Source organism: Lacerta agilis, chromosome 14 (assembly GCF_009819535.1).
Source record: "Lacerta agilis isolate rLacAgi1 chromosome 14, rLacAgi1.pri, whole genome shotgun sequence".
NCBI classification, from domain to species: Eukaryota; Metazoa; Chordata; class Lepidosauria; order Squamata; family Lacertidae; genus Lacerta; species Lacerta agilis.
The window spans coordinates 36,813,031-36,831,382 of record NC_046325.1 but is presented as its reverse complement, the minus strand read 5'-3'; the positions used below and the strand labels follow the sequence as shown (position 1 = coordinate 36,831,382).

The window sequence follows — 18,352 nt, the reverse complement described above, 5'->3', positions numbered from 1 at the left end:
ACAGAATTCTGGGGGAGCAATGTGAGAGATCCCAAACAAGGCAGATTGGGCCTACCTACTCAGCAGAATAGGGGGGTGGGGTGAGAATGGATTGTACCACTTCATACTACAGGTGAATCACATCAGCTACCTGGAGTGGCTGGGGCAACCCAGTCCGATGGGCGGGGTACAAATAAATATTTTTATTAAATCATTATTATTTTGAATACACCCCTCTGTAAATATGTCCCCTGCAAATAACAAACCAGCGTGGTTCTCGCCTCACCTTTTCCTTGCTCTGCTGACTTTCTACTTGCAGAGACTGTTGAGGGAAAAAATGCAACTTCTCACACATAAAACACCATTTGCAGTGTGACGTGATATAACCCATTCTACCACTTCATTCTGCGAGAGCCCTAACAGCACAAGTTCTAGTGGATTTACAAGCAGTGGCCATGCTTAAAGGATGTTTCTCTACCTTTAAAACGAAACAAAAAACCTTTTTTTAAAAAAAAAACAAAAAACACCACAAATCCAGTTGCATTAATCTTAATTCACACATATATAACAAAGGAGCTAATTTTCCATTACTGGCCCTCTGGTGGTGTTTTTCCCTGAACGAGAAGAAATTTCTCTGAAGAGGCCAGATAAGCTAAAATTTAACAAGAGTTGGTCTTTAGTTGGAGGACGGTACTTGGATGTGTGGTGGCTTGGGGAGTTGTTTATAAAAGTTGCGCGTTGCTGCAAACGGAAAGACTGCAGTAGCAAGAAGGGCCCTTAGATGATGATGCAAGCGTTAAAAGGGGAGCCCCGTTTACTCCCACTTTGAGTTGGCACCAGTTTCCCCTTTCCATAGTACCCAGAAAAGACACACCTCACCTCAATCTTTTTAGAAAGCTGGAGCATCCAAAGGCCATTGCCGTAGGACAAAAGTCTCCCGCCCCCAATTTCCCCTATTTCCTCGCCTTTGTTCCCTGCCTTTTCCAACTTGACAAACTCGAGGAGGTCAATGCCGGTTTGGACAGCTTCTACCCCGCTGGCACACCCCAGGGTGATGTGTGCCCGACTGCCTTTCGGGAGGCTGACGGCTGGCTGAAGCACGTCCACGTCGCCAGGCCACAGAAGCATCTGCTGGTCACTGAGTTCCACGCGGGCCCCAGCCGTTCTTGGTGTGATGAAGAGAGCAGAGATGGTCAGGAAGAAGGCTTTCCCATAAGATGACTTAACAGCCTGAGTGGGGAGAAAGGATTTCTGTTAGGGCTGCCAGTGCAGTCAAAGACTTGTTTTAAGACCGTCTTGCTTGATCAGTTATTGGTTGCGTTTAAATGACTGAACCTGCTCGTTAAAATCCATGGAGGCTTTTGCTGTTGTCGACTGAAAACAGCCTTGCAAAGAACTCCACAAAAGTTACTAGCCTAAAGCGTAAAAACAGAAACTAGCTGGGCTTCCATGAACACAAAAAGCTATCACACACACACACACACACACACACACACACACACACACACAAACACCATCCCAGAAACCACAGGCTTGCACCCTAAGATAAAAGTGGGACAAAAAGTTAGTGTCATCTAATTTACAAAAGCTTCACTATCTGGTTGCAAGCAGCCATTTTACCAGTCTGACAAGGTTTCAAAATAAATTTTTTGCAAATGTATATAAAAATCTGGGAGATGTATGTAATCATATTCAGGTACTTCTCCCCAAGTGGAGGGGAGGAAGGGGTAACTGTGCAGAGTCTGTAACTATTTGTACTCGTTTCCAGTTATGTCTGCTTACAACATACAAGTCACATTTCATTTTGGGGACTTCACTGGAATCTCTTATTGGCTTAAAAAACAAAACCCAAACAAGTATTTGTGCAAAATTTCAAGGCAAGTTTTGAAAGAGACTATATGCAAGATTAAGGGATGTGGGTGGCGCTGTGGGTTAAATAGAGCCTAGGGCTTGACGATCAGAAGGTTGGTGGTTTGAATCCCTGCGACGGGGTGAGCTCCCGTTGCTCGGTCCCTGCTCCTGCCAACCTAGCAGTTCGAAAGCACGCAGTGTAAGTAGATAAATAAGTACCGCTCCGGCGGGAAGGTAAACAGCGTTTCCGTGCGCTGCTCTGGTTTGCCAGAAGCGGCTTAGTCATGCTGGCCACATGACCCGGAAGCTGTACGCCGGCTCCCTCGGCCAGTAACGCGAGATGAGCGCCGCAACCCCAGAGTCGTCCGCAACTGGACCTAACAGTCAGGGGTCCCTTTACCTTTTATATGCAAGATTGACCAGATTTATGTAACATGTCATTTGTAGGGACTTGAACTGAGTCACATACTCTCTGCTGAGCTCTTTGCTTTCTTGATTGGATTCTTAGAAACCTCAGCTGGGCACCCAGGGTCATATTCAGCCCAACTGTTCCACTAGCACAACATAACTTGTCCTTTCTCTCCCCTGCAGCCTCCCAGGCATTCTCAAAATCTGCTCTAGAAGTTTGGCGGACCTTCCGGAGCAGTTTTTGAGGGCATGCAGGGAGGGGAGAGGAAGGGGGAAGCCCCAGAGTGCAAGAGGAATTCTGCACTCAAAGCGTTGGGTGCAACTGCCAGGATACATATGGATTCCCTTGGAAATGGTCCACTCCCATCTCAAAAGACTGAGGAGGGTGAAAAAGTTGCAGTTTCCAACACAAGAACATATGGAAAGCTCCTACAAGAACCATCCCTTTTCCCTAGTCAAGAGTGGAAGAAAGCAAAGTGATCACCTCCTGCTGTGCGTAGTCATCTGATCCTGGAGCCTTCCCATAGTCGGTGAACTTTGTGGTACAGTGCAAGACCCCCGGTGGCCTTTTCACAAAGTAGCCGGTCAAGTCAACTTTTGCCTTGGGGTCTTCGCTGGGTTGTCCAACTGCAAACGAAGGAGGGAAATAATGAGTCTCGGCAAACTGATTTCGTTGTTTCTTCCCACCTGCTTTTCCCACCCCAATTATTACTGTATTGGCCCGAATATAGGCCGCACCCGAATATAAGCCGCACCTTTAAAATTCAAGGGGGGAAAGACAATACCCGAATATAAGCCACTCCCTTAAAATTCCGCAGGCACTCACACCCATTCTGTTTTACCGTATGTCTGTTTCAGCAGCGATATCGTAAAAGCCATTTTTTGCAAGGTCGCGAATTTAAGCCGCACTTTAACTTTCCACTGCCAGAATTTGAAAAAAGAAGTGAGGCTTATATTCAGGCCAGTATGGTATTATTATTCTTTTACTTAGGACAATCTGCAGGGTTAATTTAAAGCAGGAAAACAGTGGGCATTAAACACCTGCGGACAAAAACAAGATCTGGCTCTCCCTTTGCTAATTTTTAGAACTTCCATAGACCAGGTAATGTACTGAAACAAGATAATGGCATTTGATTAAGACTTAGCATTTTCAAAACACTATACACATGCAACGTACACATTTTTGTAAATTTAATATAAATTTAATTTTTTTAAAAAAACTGCAGCTGTCTGGTTATGTTAAATTTCTCGCAGTTTTTAATCACTGCTTGGAGGTCAGGTGCCTAAAGTGTTTAAGCACAGCCCTTGCTACGTCTTGGTAATGCAATCAAGAATGAATATGCAGTGGGGACACAACTGTGGAAGGGGTCAACTTCAACCAGTTCAGCATGGATGAGCATTTTTGGCCAGAAGTGCACGTTCACAGGAGCAGTGTGGCTGTTGACAAAAGCAGCAGCTTACATCATCTCCCCCCCCCCCGCCCCCTAGATAATGTCTAGAAGAGGTGGTGGGAAGCTGTGTTCCCCACCCCACCCCAGATAATGTTAGACTTTCAATTCCCCATCATCCCTGATCATGGGCCATGCTGGCTGGGGCTCATGGGAGTTGGAGCCTGACATCATCTGGAAGGTCAAAGGTTCTCCACCCCTGATGAAGCTTCATGGGCTGCCATTTGTAGGGGTGAAGACCCTTAGCTGGCTAAGTTGCATTGCAGAGTTTGTAATTCCAGAGACGTTACAATGGGGAGGAGAGCAAGAGATTCAGGCTGTTAGCCAAGGAATCTGTGTCATGTGGAGAGCTTGCTAGCCTTGCCAATGCATGGTATCTCCTTAAGCAGCATTGTCCCAAATCATTTTATCATTTCTTAGGGATCCAAGTGGAAAGCACACTGAATGTGTTAGTACGGCAAGGGCACTGTGTAGAAAGTAGAAACTACATTCATAATATTTAACCAAGATGTGGATGCAAACTTTCAAACTGCAAGTGCTGCTGCAGCTTAGCTGAGGAATGTGGTGGTAAACTTGGAGAGTGCATTCCACCAAGCTGGGCTGGCTTCATTAGGGGCAATTTGATGCCAGTAACTGGGTAACATCTTTAAGGTGAATTGCCAGTTAGTTGTGGCACATTTAAAGGTGCCCATTCCTGGAAATGGAGGGTGGCTAATGGATGGGAAATATTCCCGTTTGGGTACGGCTATGTGGCACATATGTTGAAACATCCTAAGCACGCACAGGAAAAAAACCAACAACGTAGCATTTAACATCCGTGAAATATTGACTTTCATTAGGAAGTGAGAATCACTAAAGAGCCTTGACCCATCCATTTTGCGTGGTTCTGTGGTCCAAAGGGGCTGCCTCCCTACCCAACCTGAGAGACTCTGCATGTTTTGAAAGCAAATGGGGCAATGCCTGCCCAAAATCACAAAAGGTTTGCTGGGAGAGCAAATGGATTTGTCAGTGGTCCAAAATCAGGTGGTGCTGAAGAGCTGCTCTGCCCTCCATGTGAGTAGCAGAAGCCACGCATCATGCACAAGCTATGCGCATGGGGAAAGTTACCTAACCTACAGGCGCAGGTTGCGCGATTCACCTGCTCTTGGTCCAAAATGGGGTGAGGTGTTATGTAGCCAAGAGCCCAGACAGGGTTTCTGCTTCTGCCATCAAGCTAGAAAGCAAAGTTCTTCCAAGCCAGGAGGACCCTCCCAATCCTGTTTGTAAGATCCTACTTTGCTGCTAGGTTGGCCCTGCCTTTACAATGGCAAACACCAGAGAGTGGCATAAGCTTTGCACAGGGAAGGCAGTGTGGCATTTCAGGGGAAGGTGGAGTAGACAAGCTCCCTGGATGAGCTGCATAGTCCTTGTGACGAGCACTCTGATTCTTTTGTAGACACAGGGGTAACTCTCCTTTCATTGGAGGTTTTTAAGTAGAGGTTGGGTGGCCATGTGTCAGGGATGCTTCAGTTGAGATTCCTGCTTGCAGGGGGTTAAGACCTGATGACCCATGGGGTCCCTTCCAACTCTACAATTCTAGGAGTCTATGACCATGCAGGTGCCTAGGATGGCACTTCTACAGCTGGTGGTGGTGACAGTGGCAGCTCTCCTTGGTCCCAGCTTGTGCCATGAATTTTCCCCTACTCTTGGCACAGAGGTGAAGGGAGGATGCTAGAGGATTCATTCTAGCACAGTGTGGTGGCTTTCCCTGGGGCAGGACTAACTTACTTTGAGATATAAGCTGCCAAAAAAAAAAGATAATTTGCACTCTTGATATTCCATAGCGCAACCTAAAGCTTGTTTCTGGCTCGTAACACCCACAGCCTGCCTATAGATCAGATCCAGGAGTGAATATGAGCAGCTTTCTGCACAGCCTCCTGAAACCAAATGATGGAGAATACTGAGATGCCTCAAAACAGAACTGCTGAAGCAAAGGAAAGGTGGGAAGGAGATCCCCTGCTACTCCTCAATGGGGGCTGATTTCTTGGCAGCATCTTTAACGAAGATGGACCGGGGGGTCCCTGCAGCTATTGGGAGGCTGCTGCTGGTGTAGGATGGGGGAAGAGGGGCTGGTCTCATTGGCTTCCAGAGTCGGGTAACATGGGTGGGTGTTTGGAAGCAGGAGCTCAGGCAACATGGGCAGGATTAGGCAGTAGCCCACAACATCTAAGCACTTTAGATGTTAGAACAGACCCCCCTGCGTTCACAGAAGTATTTCTACCTTAGGGCAAGAGTGAGGAATGTTTGCTCCTATAGATATTGTTGGACTACAACTCCCATCAGTCAGCATGGCCAAGGGCTAGGGGTGATGGGAGTTCAGCTCTAGCAACTTCAAGAAGGCTGCACAAGTTCCCCAAACCTGCAGCACACAGAACATTCTCGAAGGGTCAACTTGTGGGTTCTGCACCAGTGTCTCCCTTAAACAATATGCACTCAGAATTAACAGAGTTTTGATTCTGCATAATTCCTTTTGTTTCCTCAAATGATTCAGTAATTATTGGATTCGACAGGGAGCGGCACAAATGAGTAACGAGACACATTCTCAAGCTTTCTCGTCAACAGGAAAACTGGAAACTTGGTATCTTAAAAAAGAGAGAGTTTGCTGAACAAGTATAGGATACCAGCAATTAACCTCAAAGGAAGCAACATGGGAGCTAGATAGAAGTTGCTCATCTTATGCTCAACTAGTAGAAAGCCAGGTCTCGTGAGTTAGTTAGTAGAAGGCAAATCTGACACACACAAAAAACAGGTTTTTGGGGGACCCACATTGCTTAGCCTCCTTTCTGAAGACTTTGATACTGGCAAGCTCGTCCAAAAACGCCTGCCCGGTCTTCCGCAAGTTCTCCGAGCTCCTTTTGCTCAAAAACCACCCATAATACAAGGGAAGGAAATCCTTTTCCAAACTGGGCTTCAGCTTCTTGAGCTCGTCCGCCGAGAGTTTCCACTGGTTCTTATCCTTCAGCTGCAAGCAATCCATTTTCCACGTCGTCTTGGGCTCCACGATGATGACCTGGTAGCGGTACGTGTCGGCGATGTCGAAGATCTGATCCAGGCGCTCCCTCTCATGGTGGGTGTCGTCTACCACCAGCACGCTGATGTCACGCTTGCAGTAGTCGCCTAGGTCCTCATCAACCTTGCTGTAGTCATCGGGAATGGCGCTCCTGACAGCAGGCTGGATTTTGTAGCCGTCAGCGGAGATGACCTTGCAGGCATCTTTGTACTTGTCATGGATGGCTTGCGCCAAAGTGGATTTCCCGCTGCCGGGCAGGCCCCGCAGAACGAACAACGTCTTCGACTCCCGGATGGTGGCAATGGTGTCGTTGTCGTCCAGGAAAGGAAACTGCAAGCTCTCAGGGCGCTCCTTGGGCTGGGAAGACATTTTCCTAAATATCTTGGGCAGGAACGTGTGGCTCTTCCGGCCGAAGCCTTTGTTCTGGAAGGGAAGGGAAAGAAAAGGAATAGTTGTGTGCGCAGTTCATCCGGAACATTCCAGAGAAAGATACCATCTTTGGGCCCTCAATAATAGGGTCACTGTTTTCAGTCTGAACCAGAGAGGGGATTTTTGTTTTTGTTGTTGCTGGGCTATTCAGATGGGCACAAATGGCCCAGTGATGGCTTTTAAATGATGCTATTATGTCAGCTAAGAACATGGTGCATTCCAGAAGCAGCAGCCCTGTTAATCTGCTGTAGGGAAAAGGGGGGGGGAGGGTGAAACCACACACCCTATGGCACCTTTCAAAGACTAACGTTTATTGAGGCCTACAGAACCTCATGCCACAAATACCTCTAATTTACGTACAAATCTTCCCCTAGAGAGCACCTTGCATAGGAAATTCCACAGCTCTTTTTTTTAAAAAAAAAAAATCCAAGTTCTGATCAGCCCCATATCGTCTTGCGGCCTAAGTGGCTTTTACCATGGGGTGGGATGCATGGCTGCCAAAATCTTCCCTAGTAACAAACCACGAAAATGGTGCATTGCATGTTGAGTGTTTCCCCGCCTCCTGCCAGTAACAGCCAATCAAGCAAGAGGGAGAAATGTTTTTGGACTACAATTCCCATTCAACCCTGACCACTGGTCCTGCTAGCTAGGGATGATGGGAGTTGTAGTCCAACGACAGTTGGAGACCCAAGTTTGGGAAACCCTGAGCTAGGGAATTGGTTCCCACAACAGGAAGTGATGGCTCAACAAGTCTGTGGAGGATATCGGTGGCAACCACCCACATTGGCTACGTTCCCCCCTCCAGTGTCAGAAGAGGTATGGTTCTGCATACCAGCTGGTTGGGGTCGCAGGGAGGGAAAGCCCTGCTTCTGGGCTTCCCATGGGCATCTGGGTGGCCACTGTGGTAAAAGGAAGATGGGCCTTTGGCCTGATCCCGTTTACGAGGTAAGCCACTATCTCCCTCCCTCGTTCAATACACACATTCAAGTATGCACTTGCGGACAAGCAAATTACGCTCTCCCACCCAAAAGCATCAACTGTGGCAGAGGGCATGCCGTTTCAAAGTTTCCTTCTTGAAAGCTTAAAACAAATGAAAAAAACGACATGAAACTGAAGATGCAAAATACTTGCTGCCCCCACAGCTGCTGAGGAAGTGAATATGTTCTCTGTGAGCCTACGACAGGTAGCAGCGGAAGCGAGAGAAGAGCTGGCTCTCTCAAGTCAAGTGTGACCATTAAACACACAACCTCTCTCTTTTTCTTCCCCAAAGAGATACTTTGGTGTGAAGGCAAGGACTTATGACTGGTACTTTGTGACAAATGTATTGAGGTGGTGAAAAAGGATGGGAGAAGGGAGAGGAATCCCCAAGCAGATAGACCACAGTACTAGCAGAGCTGGGCAGATTCTGTGCAAACACTGGCCATTGAAAAAAAAAGCCGCAGTCTTCCGTTTCTTACTGTGAAGCCAGGTGAAATGGCCAAACTCAAAACGGGGGTGGACGATAGTCAAAGTCCCACCCTACACACAGCCCTCTTTACCCCTTCCTACAAGAATAAAAATAAGATGATTTCTCGGTGCGTGCAGTGTGTAACAGGCCGAGTTCAGCTTTTCTCAGCGCAGAATTTTGATACTTCGCTCAGAACAAAACCCTTGGGGCTAAGCTACTTATTGGTGGGTTATTTTGAAATTCAGACCTGCAGTTTTAATTGAATTTTAAATTTGTATTTTAATCTGTTATTTTAAATTGATCGTTTTTATGTTTTTTGTTGTGATTTTAATTGATGTTAGCCGCCCTGAGCCCGGTTCTCTGGCTGGGAAGGGCGGGGTATAAATAAAATTATTATTATTATTATTATTAAATGAGCAGAGCAGGCAAAAATCCAAAGAGAGAGGGCAGAGGAGCAAAAAGTGTGGGCCTGACCAGAGAGAAAGATCATGACTCAAAGAGGATTTGCAGGAGCAGTTGGCTTTAGCAGCAGCAGCAGCAACAACAACAACAACAAAAGGCTTCCCTGGGTGTGCTGAGTCCCTGGCAGAGCCAGTCCCTACCATTAGGCAGAGGGAGGCAGCTGCCTCAGGCAACACATTGTTACTTAATTGGTTATTACTGTCTCGGAATTCCTAGGGAGAGGCACTTGTGGGATTTTTCTGGCTCAGGTACTAGAATAACTTGGTTTATGGGTTATGACTTGGCGGGGTGCAGTGATGGTTGATGTTCAGCCTCGGGCAGCAAAAACGCCACGGGGCCAGTTCTGCCACGGGTGACGGAAGCAGAAAACGAAGGTGTTGAGCCTCAAGCTGGGTGCAGAGTTTGAGAGAAGATGCAGGATAAAGAGAGATGGAAAGAGGCAGAGTGATTCTTAAGCCTGTTAGAAGTTGGGCGCCGCTGTTCAAGAAGGGGTTGGTTCCAGCCAAGATGGCTGATGGCCAGGGACGATGGAATTTATGCTGCAACAGCAACACCTGGAAGGCACACCTGCTCTTCTGAATTTCAGAGACATTACACACAGTTGTTTCGCAACCACCAAAGCAAGCTTTTAGAAGCCTTTATCAGGGGATTGAGATTACAATTTAAGGATCTAGGGGCCTTCATAGACCACAAGCTTAGCATGAGTAAACAGTGTGATGCAGCAACAGCAGAAAAGCTACTGTAATGCTATTCTAGGCTGCATCAGTAGAAATATAGTGTCTCAATCAAGGGAATTAATAGAACCGCTCTATTCTGTCTCAGTCAGACCACACCTAGAATACTGTGTCCAGTTCTGGGTGCCACAATTGAAGAAGGATATTGGCAAGCTGGAACGTGTCCAGAGGAGGGAGATCAAGATGATCAAGCGTCATGAAAACAGAGGAGATAGGATAGCCATCTTCAAGTGTATAAAGGGATGTCACATGGAAGATGGAGCAAGCTTGTCTCCTCCTGCTCTGGAGGGCAGGACTCGAGCCAATGGATTCAAGTTATGAGACAGGAGCTTCTGACTAAACATCAAGAAGAGCAGTAAGACAGCTGTCAGGCAGTGGAACGGTCTCCCTAAGGAGGTTGTGGACTCTCCTTTCTTGGAGGTTTTTTATGCAGAGGTTGGATGGCCATCTGTCATGGATGCGTTAGTTGAGATTCCTGTATTGCAGGGGGTTGGACTAGATGACCCTTAGAGGTCCCTTCCAGCTCAGCAATAGCTACATGTCTCCCAGATCCTTGAAGATAAACAAGGCATCTGTGGTGCCTTAATGACTATCAAAGTAGTCATTACAGCCAAAGGATTAAACTATTCACTACTTTTGTTGACACAGAAGCAGGGAAGACTGAGTGCCGCAAGTCGACTAAGACTCGCATTACAATGTGGGGGGGAAAGAAAACCCATCTCTGTTCCTGTGTCCAGTTTCAAGACACAGTGAAGATGCTGCCTGCGTTTGGTCAAGACAAGGGCATTTGAGTAGCTATTGCACTGTTTTGACAAAAACAGCTGCCTGGGGAACAGCGGTTAACAATGGCTTAAAAAAAACACACACACAGAAGACAAAACAAAACAATAATTGTGGGTGGGAGGGAATACACTGTGAGCACCAATTGTTTTGCAAGTGAAACTGAAATAATAAATGCTTGTGTTAAAAATGAGGGGGAGGAGATTAAGGACAATGGTACCACACAAGCCAGTCTAAAGAGGAGAACTTGGATGGTTTTCCAGTGCGGAACAATTTGTCCCATTCTGCACAAAACAAGCCCCCTCCTCACTTTCCTTCCCTGTACCGCACCACACTAACAAGCAATAAGGGAGGGACCAAATAGCAAGGAGGACACAGCTGCTTAGCTAGCTTCCCCCCTCCAACCTTTACATTACAGACTGCAGATAATTGTCGTAATTTGTTGGGAACCCAAGTTCCCAGTCCTGTGATGCAAAAAGAAGGAGACTGCCCTGAAATGCAATTGTCCTGCATTGTGTCACACAAGCCAAAACCACTGCCTGCATTACAAATCAGTATCGTTTTAATGGTATAAATATTTTTAAGCACCTTCTCTACGATCAAACCCAATGCTGTGTACATATTACAATATACAATGGCCTGGATCCATATCTAGCGGTCCTTGTTGGAAAGCCCACTGAAGTCCATGCAACTGAAATAAATGGGACACGCAACTAATTTAAGTGTAGCTGATTTCAGTGAATAAAAACTTACCAAAGAGACGTCCAAATTAATTAAAGCCTGTTCCTACAAACCCTCTAAGAAACAGCTGGATCATAAGAAACTACTAGAGATAACCTCCTACATAACACATTTCCCACATTCCACTGAAGGGTCTGCTGTACAAACTGTCACTCACAGTATTCAAGGTGAACAGAGATTGAAAAGCTGCAGCAAAATAAGGGAGTGGGAGGCTTTTCTTTAAAAAAACTTGGTATTTTGTACAAAAATATTAATGTTTTATACTGGTTTTCTTTTTTATCGTGGAATGAATTTCTGTTTATATTTTTAAACGCAAGTCAATTGCAAACATTTTATGCAAGCGACTATTGTATGGGATGCGGGTGCTGCTGTGGGTTAAACCACAGAACCTAGGGCTTGCTGATCAGAAGGTTGGCGGTTCGAATCCCCACAAGGTGAGCTCCTGTTGCTCAGTCCTTGCTCCTGCCCACCTAGCAGTTTGAAAGCACATCAAAGTGCAAGTAGATAAATAGGTACCGCGCCAGAGGGAAAGTAAACGGCATTTACGTGTGCTGCTTCTGGTTCGCCAGAAGTGGATTAGTGATGCTAGCCACATGACCCAGAAGCTGTACGCCGGCTCCCTTGGCCAGTAAAGCGAGATGAGCGCCGCAACCCCAGAGTCGTCCACGACTGGACCTAATGGTCAGGGGTACCTTTACCTTTATGTAGTACCTGTACTAACAACAGAAAACGGCACCAGGAGCTGAAATGGTCTAAGGCACTTCTGTGCGAGAGAAAGTGCACTGAGAAGGCGGCTTCGAGCTCTTCATTCTGTGCCAAATGAAAACTACGAACGTCAAATGGGAAGCTGGATGCTAGTTTCTTCTTGTAAGTTATCACAAGATTGCTTTCCACTTTTGCCAATCTCTGAGTGATGTGTTTTTCATTTTCAGCTACTGGTTGACTGCTGTTCACACACGATACGCCAGCAAGCCTTTTAAAAATGTGATTGAACCTACCTCCCCTCTAATCCAGCATCCGTTTCTCAAGGATGAGAAGCCCCCCCCCCAAGCAGAACACGAACACAACAGCTCTCTCCCCTACTTGTGCATGCTGGCAACAGCCTCCAACACTGGATGGAGGGAGTAAACCATATTTCACAGCTCGATGAAAATGTGCAACTCCAAGATGAGTCAGTGAGCACCAGTTCAGACCCCGTCAATGTATATGTGAAGCCAGGATTCATTGCCCCATTTATTGCCCTCTTTACACTTGCTTACACTGACTCACATCTGCCATTTTAATGCCCATCCACTCAGTTTGGAGATACTCTTTTTAGGCTCGTCAGAATCTTCTTTTTATTCTTACCACCCTGAACGATTTGGTGCCATCCGCAAGCTCAGCTATGTAACGTTTCACCCACTGGTCCAAATTGTTTATGAACAAGGTAAGCAGCACAAGTACCGATACCAGTGATTGGGGGACCCCCACTTCTTAGAGCCCTCCCTTGAGAGGACCATCCATTTACCCCAACTCTCTGCTTCCTAAACTTTAGCCAGTTACTGATCTACAAAAGGATCTCTTCTCTTCTTCTATGACTGCTACACTGACTCTGGAGTCTTTGGTGAAGGCAGAGGTGTACATAGGGTCCCTTGCAGCCTTTGTCTCACGGTGTGAGAAGGACAGGAAGCTTCTTCTGCGTTTGATCTCACCATAATAGCATACGTCATACATTCCATAGTCCGATAGGTGATTTTTGTGCTCCGCAGGACTGGGCACAAATTATGAGATTAGATAGAAAGCCATGCTGGTTCTGCTTCAGTAAGGCTTGTTCTTCTGTACACTTGGCAGTTCTACCCTTAATCACGCTTTCTGCTAGCGGGCCTGTAATTTCCCAGACGCCTTTTTGAAGAAAATAGTCTTGCATTAGTTACTTTGCAGCCTTCAGCTATAGAGTCTGATTTTCAGGAGAGGTTGCACGTTTTTCTTAAAAGATCAGCAACGTCCTATTTGTTTCTTAAAACCTCTTGGGTGGATACTATCTGGACCCAGAGATCTGATGGTTCTTAATCTGTCAACAAGGCCTTCTCTGGGCACATTTCTCCACATTTGCCCTATATTTGTATATAGCCTCATTTGGTCACCTGTGGCACCTAAGACCCATCCCTAAGCCACAGGGCCAGCCCGGGGCATTTTGCCGCTTGAAGCACAATGCCCTATCGCCCCCTGTTACCGATCTCACCACAGATCCATGCCCCTGCCCCTCCTGTACTCGCACCACCACAGACATGGCAAGCATGGCAAACACCTTGGGTCCAGATCTGCCGCCTGTGGCGAGTCTCATTCTGCCAAGCAGGAGGGGAAGCTGTTTAGATTGGAGTAATCTGTACCACCATATGCTGTTTTTATTCTTAAAAACAATGTAATGGGCTGCCTCTAAGCTGGCAGTTTCATACAGGATCCTGTGTGTGTGTGTGTGTGTGTGTGTGTGGTGTGACTTGCTACTCTGGCCTCGCCTCTGCACCAAGTGTGATTGGATCAGTCATTCCCAATGGAGTGATATGGTGGAATTGTCTGCCTTGAGCAGAAGCTGCCTGATGTGTCTCTGTATGAGTCACTGGGCTCGATTTGCCTCCTTTCAATCAGCCTCTACAGAGGGACAGACAATTCTGCCCCATCTCTGCATTGCAGACAATAGGAGCAATCAGTGCCTTAATACGGAGATGCACCAGAATGACCCATCCTCACATGACTCATGCTCTGGGCTTCCTCCAATCAAGAGGCATGCTCAGAACAGAACATGGAAACCAAGCAGATCAGCTTCCCTGTGGGCAGGTAATTTAAAATTGTGTCTCATTAAAAAGTAAATACTTTATTTAGGTTGTAGTGTTGTAAAACTGAAATTGCCCCGCATTTAAATTCAGTAAAAGTGTACCTGTCATCAGATTGGTCGATGTGCTTGGTTCGGGGTAACCTATAGTCCAATCAAGAAGGAATGTGATAAAAAGTAGGCACTCTTTCTTTCACCAAAATGGAAAACTAAATTGGGCGCTGGAACGCTAAAACCCATTAACAGGCTGTTTCTTCTTCTGAGACCAGTTTGGAATGCAGAATGTTTATCTGTCTTGCATTTGCCTAAAATGCTATTGGCATGTTCAGTGACCACAAATATGCAAGCAGAATGAAGTGGGATTGAGTGGAAAGAGAGAAGTTCTGCAATAATATTCTAAACAAACAGATCTGTAAAAAAAAAATATGAAAGCAATAAGTAGTAGGTTTTTAGAGCAAACCCAGAGCTTCTAAGAATACATAGCCCCCATGACTTCTCAGGGTACCTGCTCCCAAATTTGAAAAATCTCATGGAACAATATACTGTTTTGAGCAAGTGGAGAGAGAGAGAGAGAGAGAGAGACAGAGAGAGAGAGAGAGAGAGTTTTTCTATTCCAGCTGTCCTGTTACCCAGCTGTTTGTGTGCTTTAGATAAAAACAGGAAAATAAAGCTTCGTCATAAGCCTAAATATAGATCAAATGCTCCCCCCCCCCAATTTCTTTAGCTGTAAATTGCTGTTTTATTGTTATGAAACAATATAAAAATGCATTGGTTTTTCAACAAATAAGGAGGGGTAGAGTTTTTAAACTAGGCTATGTCAGTGAAAGAGATTGGTTCCAGCTGTACACCAAAAAAACACCGTGAAAATAATTTTGTTTAACGAGTTGCTTGTTGGCGAGGGAAAGCACCCTAGTTTTATTTCCCAGCAGACTGCTTCTCTAAAAATATCTCAAAATTCTTCCTGTTCCCCCAGGGTTTTACAGGTGGAAAGGAAGTATGGCAGTACTCTTTTGCCTCCTGCATGCCCAATATAAGCCAAGCAAATGCACAGTGCTCTCGGCAAGGCTGTAAAAAAGTTAGCATTCCTCATGCAAAATGGCATTTGCTGTCGAATGGAGAAGAAATAGGAGTGTGGAAAACTGGTGCAAGGGGCTGCACCAACAACTAGGAGCAGATGCTTATTAATAGTAAATGACAGCCTAGGCAGCTAAGAAGGGCATGTACCTTCCCCATAAACATTAGGTGCTGATGAAAAAGAAAAAGAAAAAAAGTTTAAAATCTCATACTTTGCGGGGGATCTCAAACTTTGGGGAGGATAAGTATGCTCTCCTCATCCCTCCTCCCATTTTAGAGATTTTTTTTGGATAATAATTTCTATTGATTAATTTAATGTAACAAAAAAGAACATCCTAATCCAACTGTTATTGTATAACGTTACAAAATAAAATTTTACATGCAACATTATTATTTTAGAGAATTTTCAACACAGTTCTCCTATACTACTCACAGGGGTATTTCTAACTTTACGTTATTTATTGAAAAAATAGTAAACTTCATCCTAAACAAAACCCCCCCAAAAGCATCAGCTGTAGTGCCAAATTACACCCCACCTGTGAAGCAATATAATACAACTCCAACTAAATCAAGGAGGAACAACCCATGTAAACTGATGTTTTCTCTTGCAAACTGATGTTTTCTTTTCCTTAAGTTGCGTTGGCATTCTTCGCCATGCTTGATGAAGAGTTTTGTGAAACCGAAGAGAGTTTAAGTGAGCATTATGTCCATCGCCAGGAGAAACCAATCTACATGTAGCTCGCATCTGTGGCTGACAAAGTCTCTTACAAAATCAATGGTATATTCCAGGCACGTCCAACAGGTAGGTCGTGACCTACCAGTAGATCACTGGCTCCCCCAAAGAAGCTCAGCAACGCTGGCTCCCCTAAAAAAAACCCTCAACATTCTAGCCCTGTAGCCCTAAAAAACTGCCAGTTTTTAACTCTGAGTAGATCACAGTCTCTTGGGAGTTGGCCAGCCCTGGTATATTCTGTATCCAGCTTTGTGTCATTCCTAATGGTTGCAAACGTGACAAGGGCCCCCACCCTGGCCATAAATCTCTCTGAAAAGGGATGCCTTACGTTGTTGCAAAATGCACCCTGCGCAGATGAATTTTAAAGCCACACAACAAATGCAGAGCATGTAATATACACCTCCCACTTTGAGACTCCGATCTCTTCCTATGCTCAGAGACTTGTCCCCCAGAAGTTAACTTCTACAAGTGTCTGTCATCCTCTGTCCAGGCCCATCTCCCTCTACGTTCCTTTTCCCCTAAAATGAGGTTCCTGCTGTAGCTTATGCCAGAAAACAAAACAAAAGCACATGGGAAATTGCTCCCTGCCCCTATAGAGTGTCGCCGCACATCAGCCACCGCCAGGAAAAGTGTAGCATATTGGAAAACGTATTTCTGACAATATGCCTCCCCAACTCACCCTATCCCATACAAAACAACCCATGCCATACAGAAGTGGTCTGGGTGACCTGCATGCAGAAGGGTGAACACCCTCCCATCAGATGCCAAGGAGATAAAGAACTACACAATCACATCTTTTAGAAGACATCAGAAGGGCAGCCCTGTTTGGGAAGTTTTCAATGTCTGACGCCTTATTGTGCTTTTAAATGTGCTGGAAGCGGCTGGGTCAACCCGTTCAGATGGGTAGGGTATAAATAAAACAACTATCTGACTTTTAGAAGACATCTGAAGGCAGCCCTGTTTAGGGAAGTTTTTAATGTTCGACGTTTTATCGTTTTATATATATATATATATTCTGTTGGGAGCTGCCCAGAGTGGCAGGGGAAACCCAGCCAGATGGGCGGGGTACAAATAATAAAATTATTATTATAATAAAATTATTGTTATTATCATGTAAAGTCTAAAACTGGTCCTCACTCCACACACCCATCTTACCATTTCCCCCCTCACAGCTCTGGGGAACAACCTTGAGAATATTCCCCCCAAAATAAAAATTTCTACAAGCCATCCCCTCCCCTCCCCAAAGACAATGAAAGAGGAAGACTAGCCCTACCTGTCTATATACGCTTAGGACTGGTCCCTTATATCCCTGAAAAGCACAAGGGCAGGCAGAAACCCAACAGGTAAGGAGGAGCGCTTGACCTACTGAGAACCTGGCAAGCTCAAAGCTTTTGTCGGGGGACAAAGTCTCGTTTTCCCTCCTGCTGCTCGCTTACCTATTGCTGCTGCCGCCGGCCTGCAGACCCGGAGAAGCACGCGCGCGCACCTCTCGCCCCATTGCTCCGCCCGCTTCCCCAGTCCCCACACTTTCGTTTCCCGCCTTGGAGCCCCTTCATCCACTCCCGCCCCAGCACGACGAGCCCACTCACCATGGCAGCGCCACCGAGCGGAGGGTCCCGGACGCAGCGGAATCGACGCCTCGGGAAGGTGCAAGACCGCTAATGGACTTCGCCTGCGTTTACAGGGACGGAGCCCCCTCGCAGCTGCTTTTCATACACCCGGGAAGGGGGGGGGGCCGAGGCGGGAGTGAGGGGAGGAGGAGCAAGCCGCGCCCTCCCCGCCCGAGTCCCTGCCTGGCACGGCAGGAGGGAAGGCGCGGTTTCGTGGAGCGCGCGCGGGACGCGCTGCCCCCCAGAGGCCGCTTGGCATCAGGTTCCTGCGGAGCCCCGCTTAAAAAAATACTTTCGGGAGCAGCCGGAAGGAAGAAGTAGTAGGGGCTAAGGAGGGACGCAGTGCCGGGTATATACGTACTGTATAAGCTAAGTTACAGGTGGGTAGCCGTGTTGGTCTGCCATAGTCGAAACAAAATAGAAAATTCTTTCCAGTAGCACCTTAGAGACCAATTGAGTTTGTTCTTGGTATGAGCTTTCGTGTGCATGCACACTTCTTCAGACATGAAAGCTCATACCAAGAACAAACTCAGTTGGTCTCTAAGGTGCTACTGGAAAGAATTTTCTTTTTTTTTTGTATAAGCTAAACAAGCTATAGCTTAGGGGCTCACTCTCTGCACCTGTTATAGCAAGGATAGTTGGGTCTACACCTGTTATAACAAGGATAGATGGGTCTTTAGCAGTGCCAGATTTACATATAAGATAAACAAGCTACAGCTTAGGGCCCCACTCTTTTGGGGGCCCCCAAAAAAATTAAATGAAAAAAACACCTGGATGTACATTTCCAAAATATAAGAT

The 18,352-nt window shown here is 46.2% G+C and overlaps 1 protein-coding gene across 1 annotated transcript; it reads right to left on the bottom strand.

Moving 5' to 3' along the window:
• Window positions 1-494: 494 nt before the first annotated feature.
• Window positions 495-17,669, bottom strand: CNP (2',3'-cyclic nucleotide 3' phosphodiesterase). Its single transcript, XM_033170337.1, has 4 exons — window positions 17,534-17,669; window positions 6,492-7,158; window positions 2,723-2,865; window positions 495-1,209 (listed from the first exon to the last, which is right to left on the bottom strand). The coding sequence occupies exons 1-4, from the start codon at window positions 17,534-17,536 to the stop codon at window positions 757-759; spliced, it is 1,266 nt and encodes a 421-aa protein (XP_033026228.1). The 5' UTR covers window positions 17,537-17,669; the 3' UTR covers window positions 495-756.
• Window positions 17,670-18,352: the final 683 nt, after the last annotated feature.

Coding starts and splice junctions, on each gene's coding strand:
- CNP (XM_033170337.1), bottom strand. Junction 2,866..6,491: donor CAGAAAGGAGGCTAAGCAAT/GTGGGTCCCCCA, acceptor CTTCGTTTGCAG/TTGGACAACCCAGCGAAGAC. Junction 1,210..2,722: donor ATGACTACGCACAGCAGGAG/GTGATCACTTTG, acceptor CTCCCCACTCAG/GCTGTTAAGTCATCTTATGG.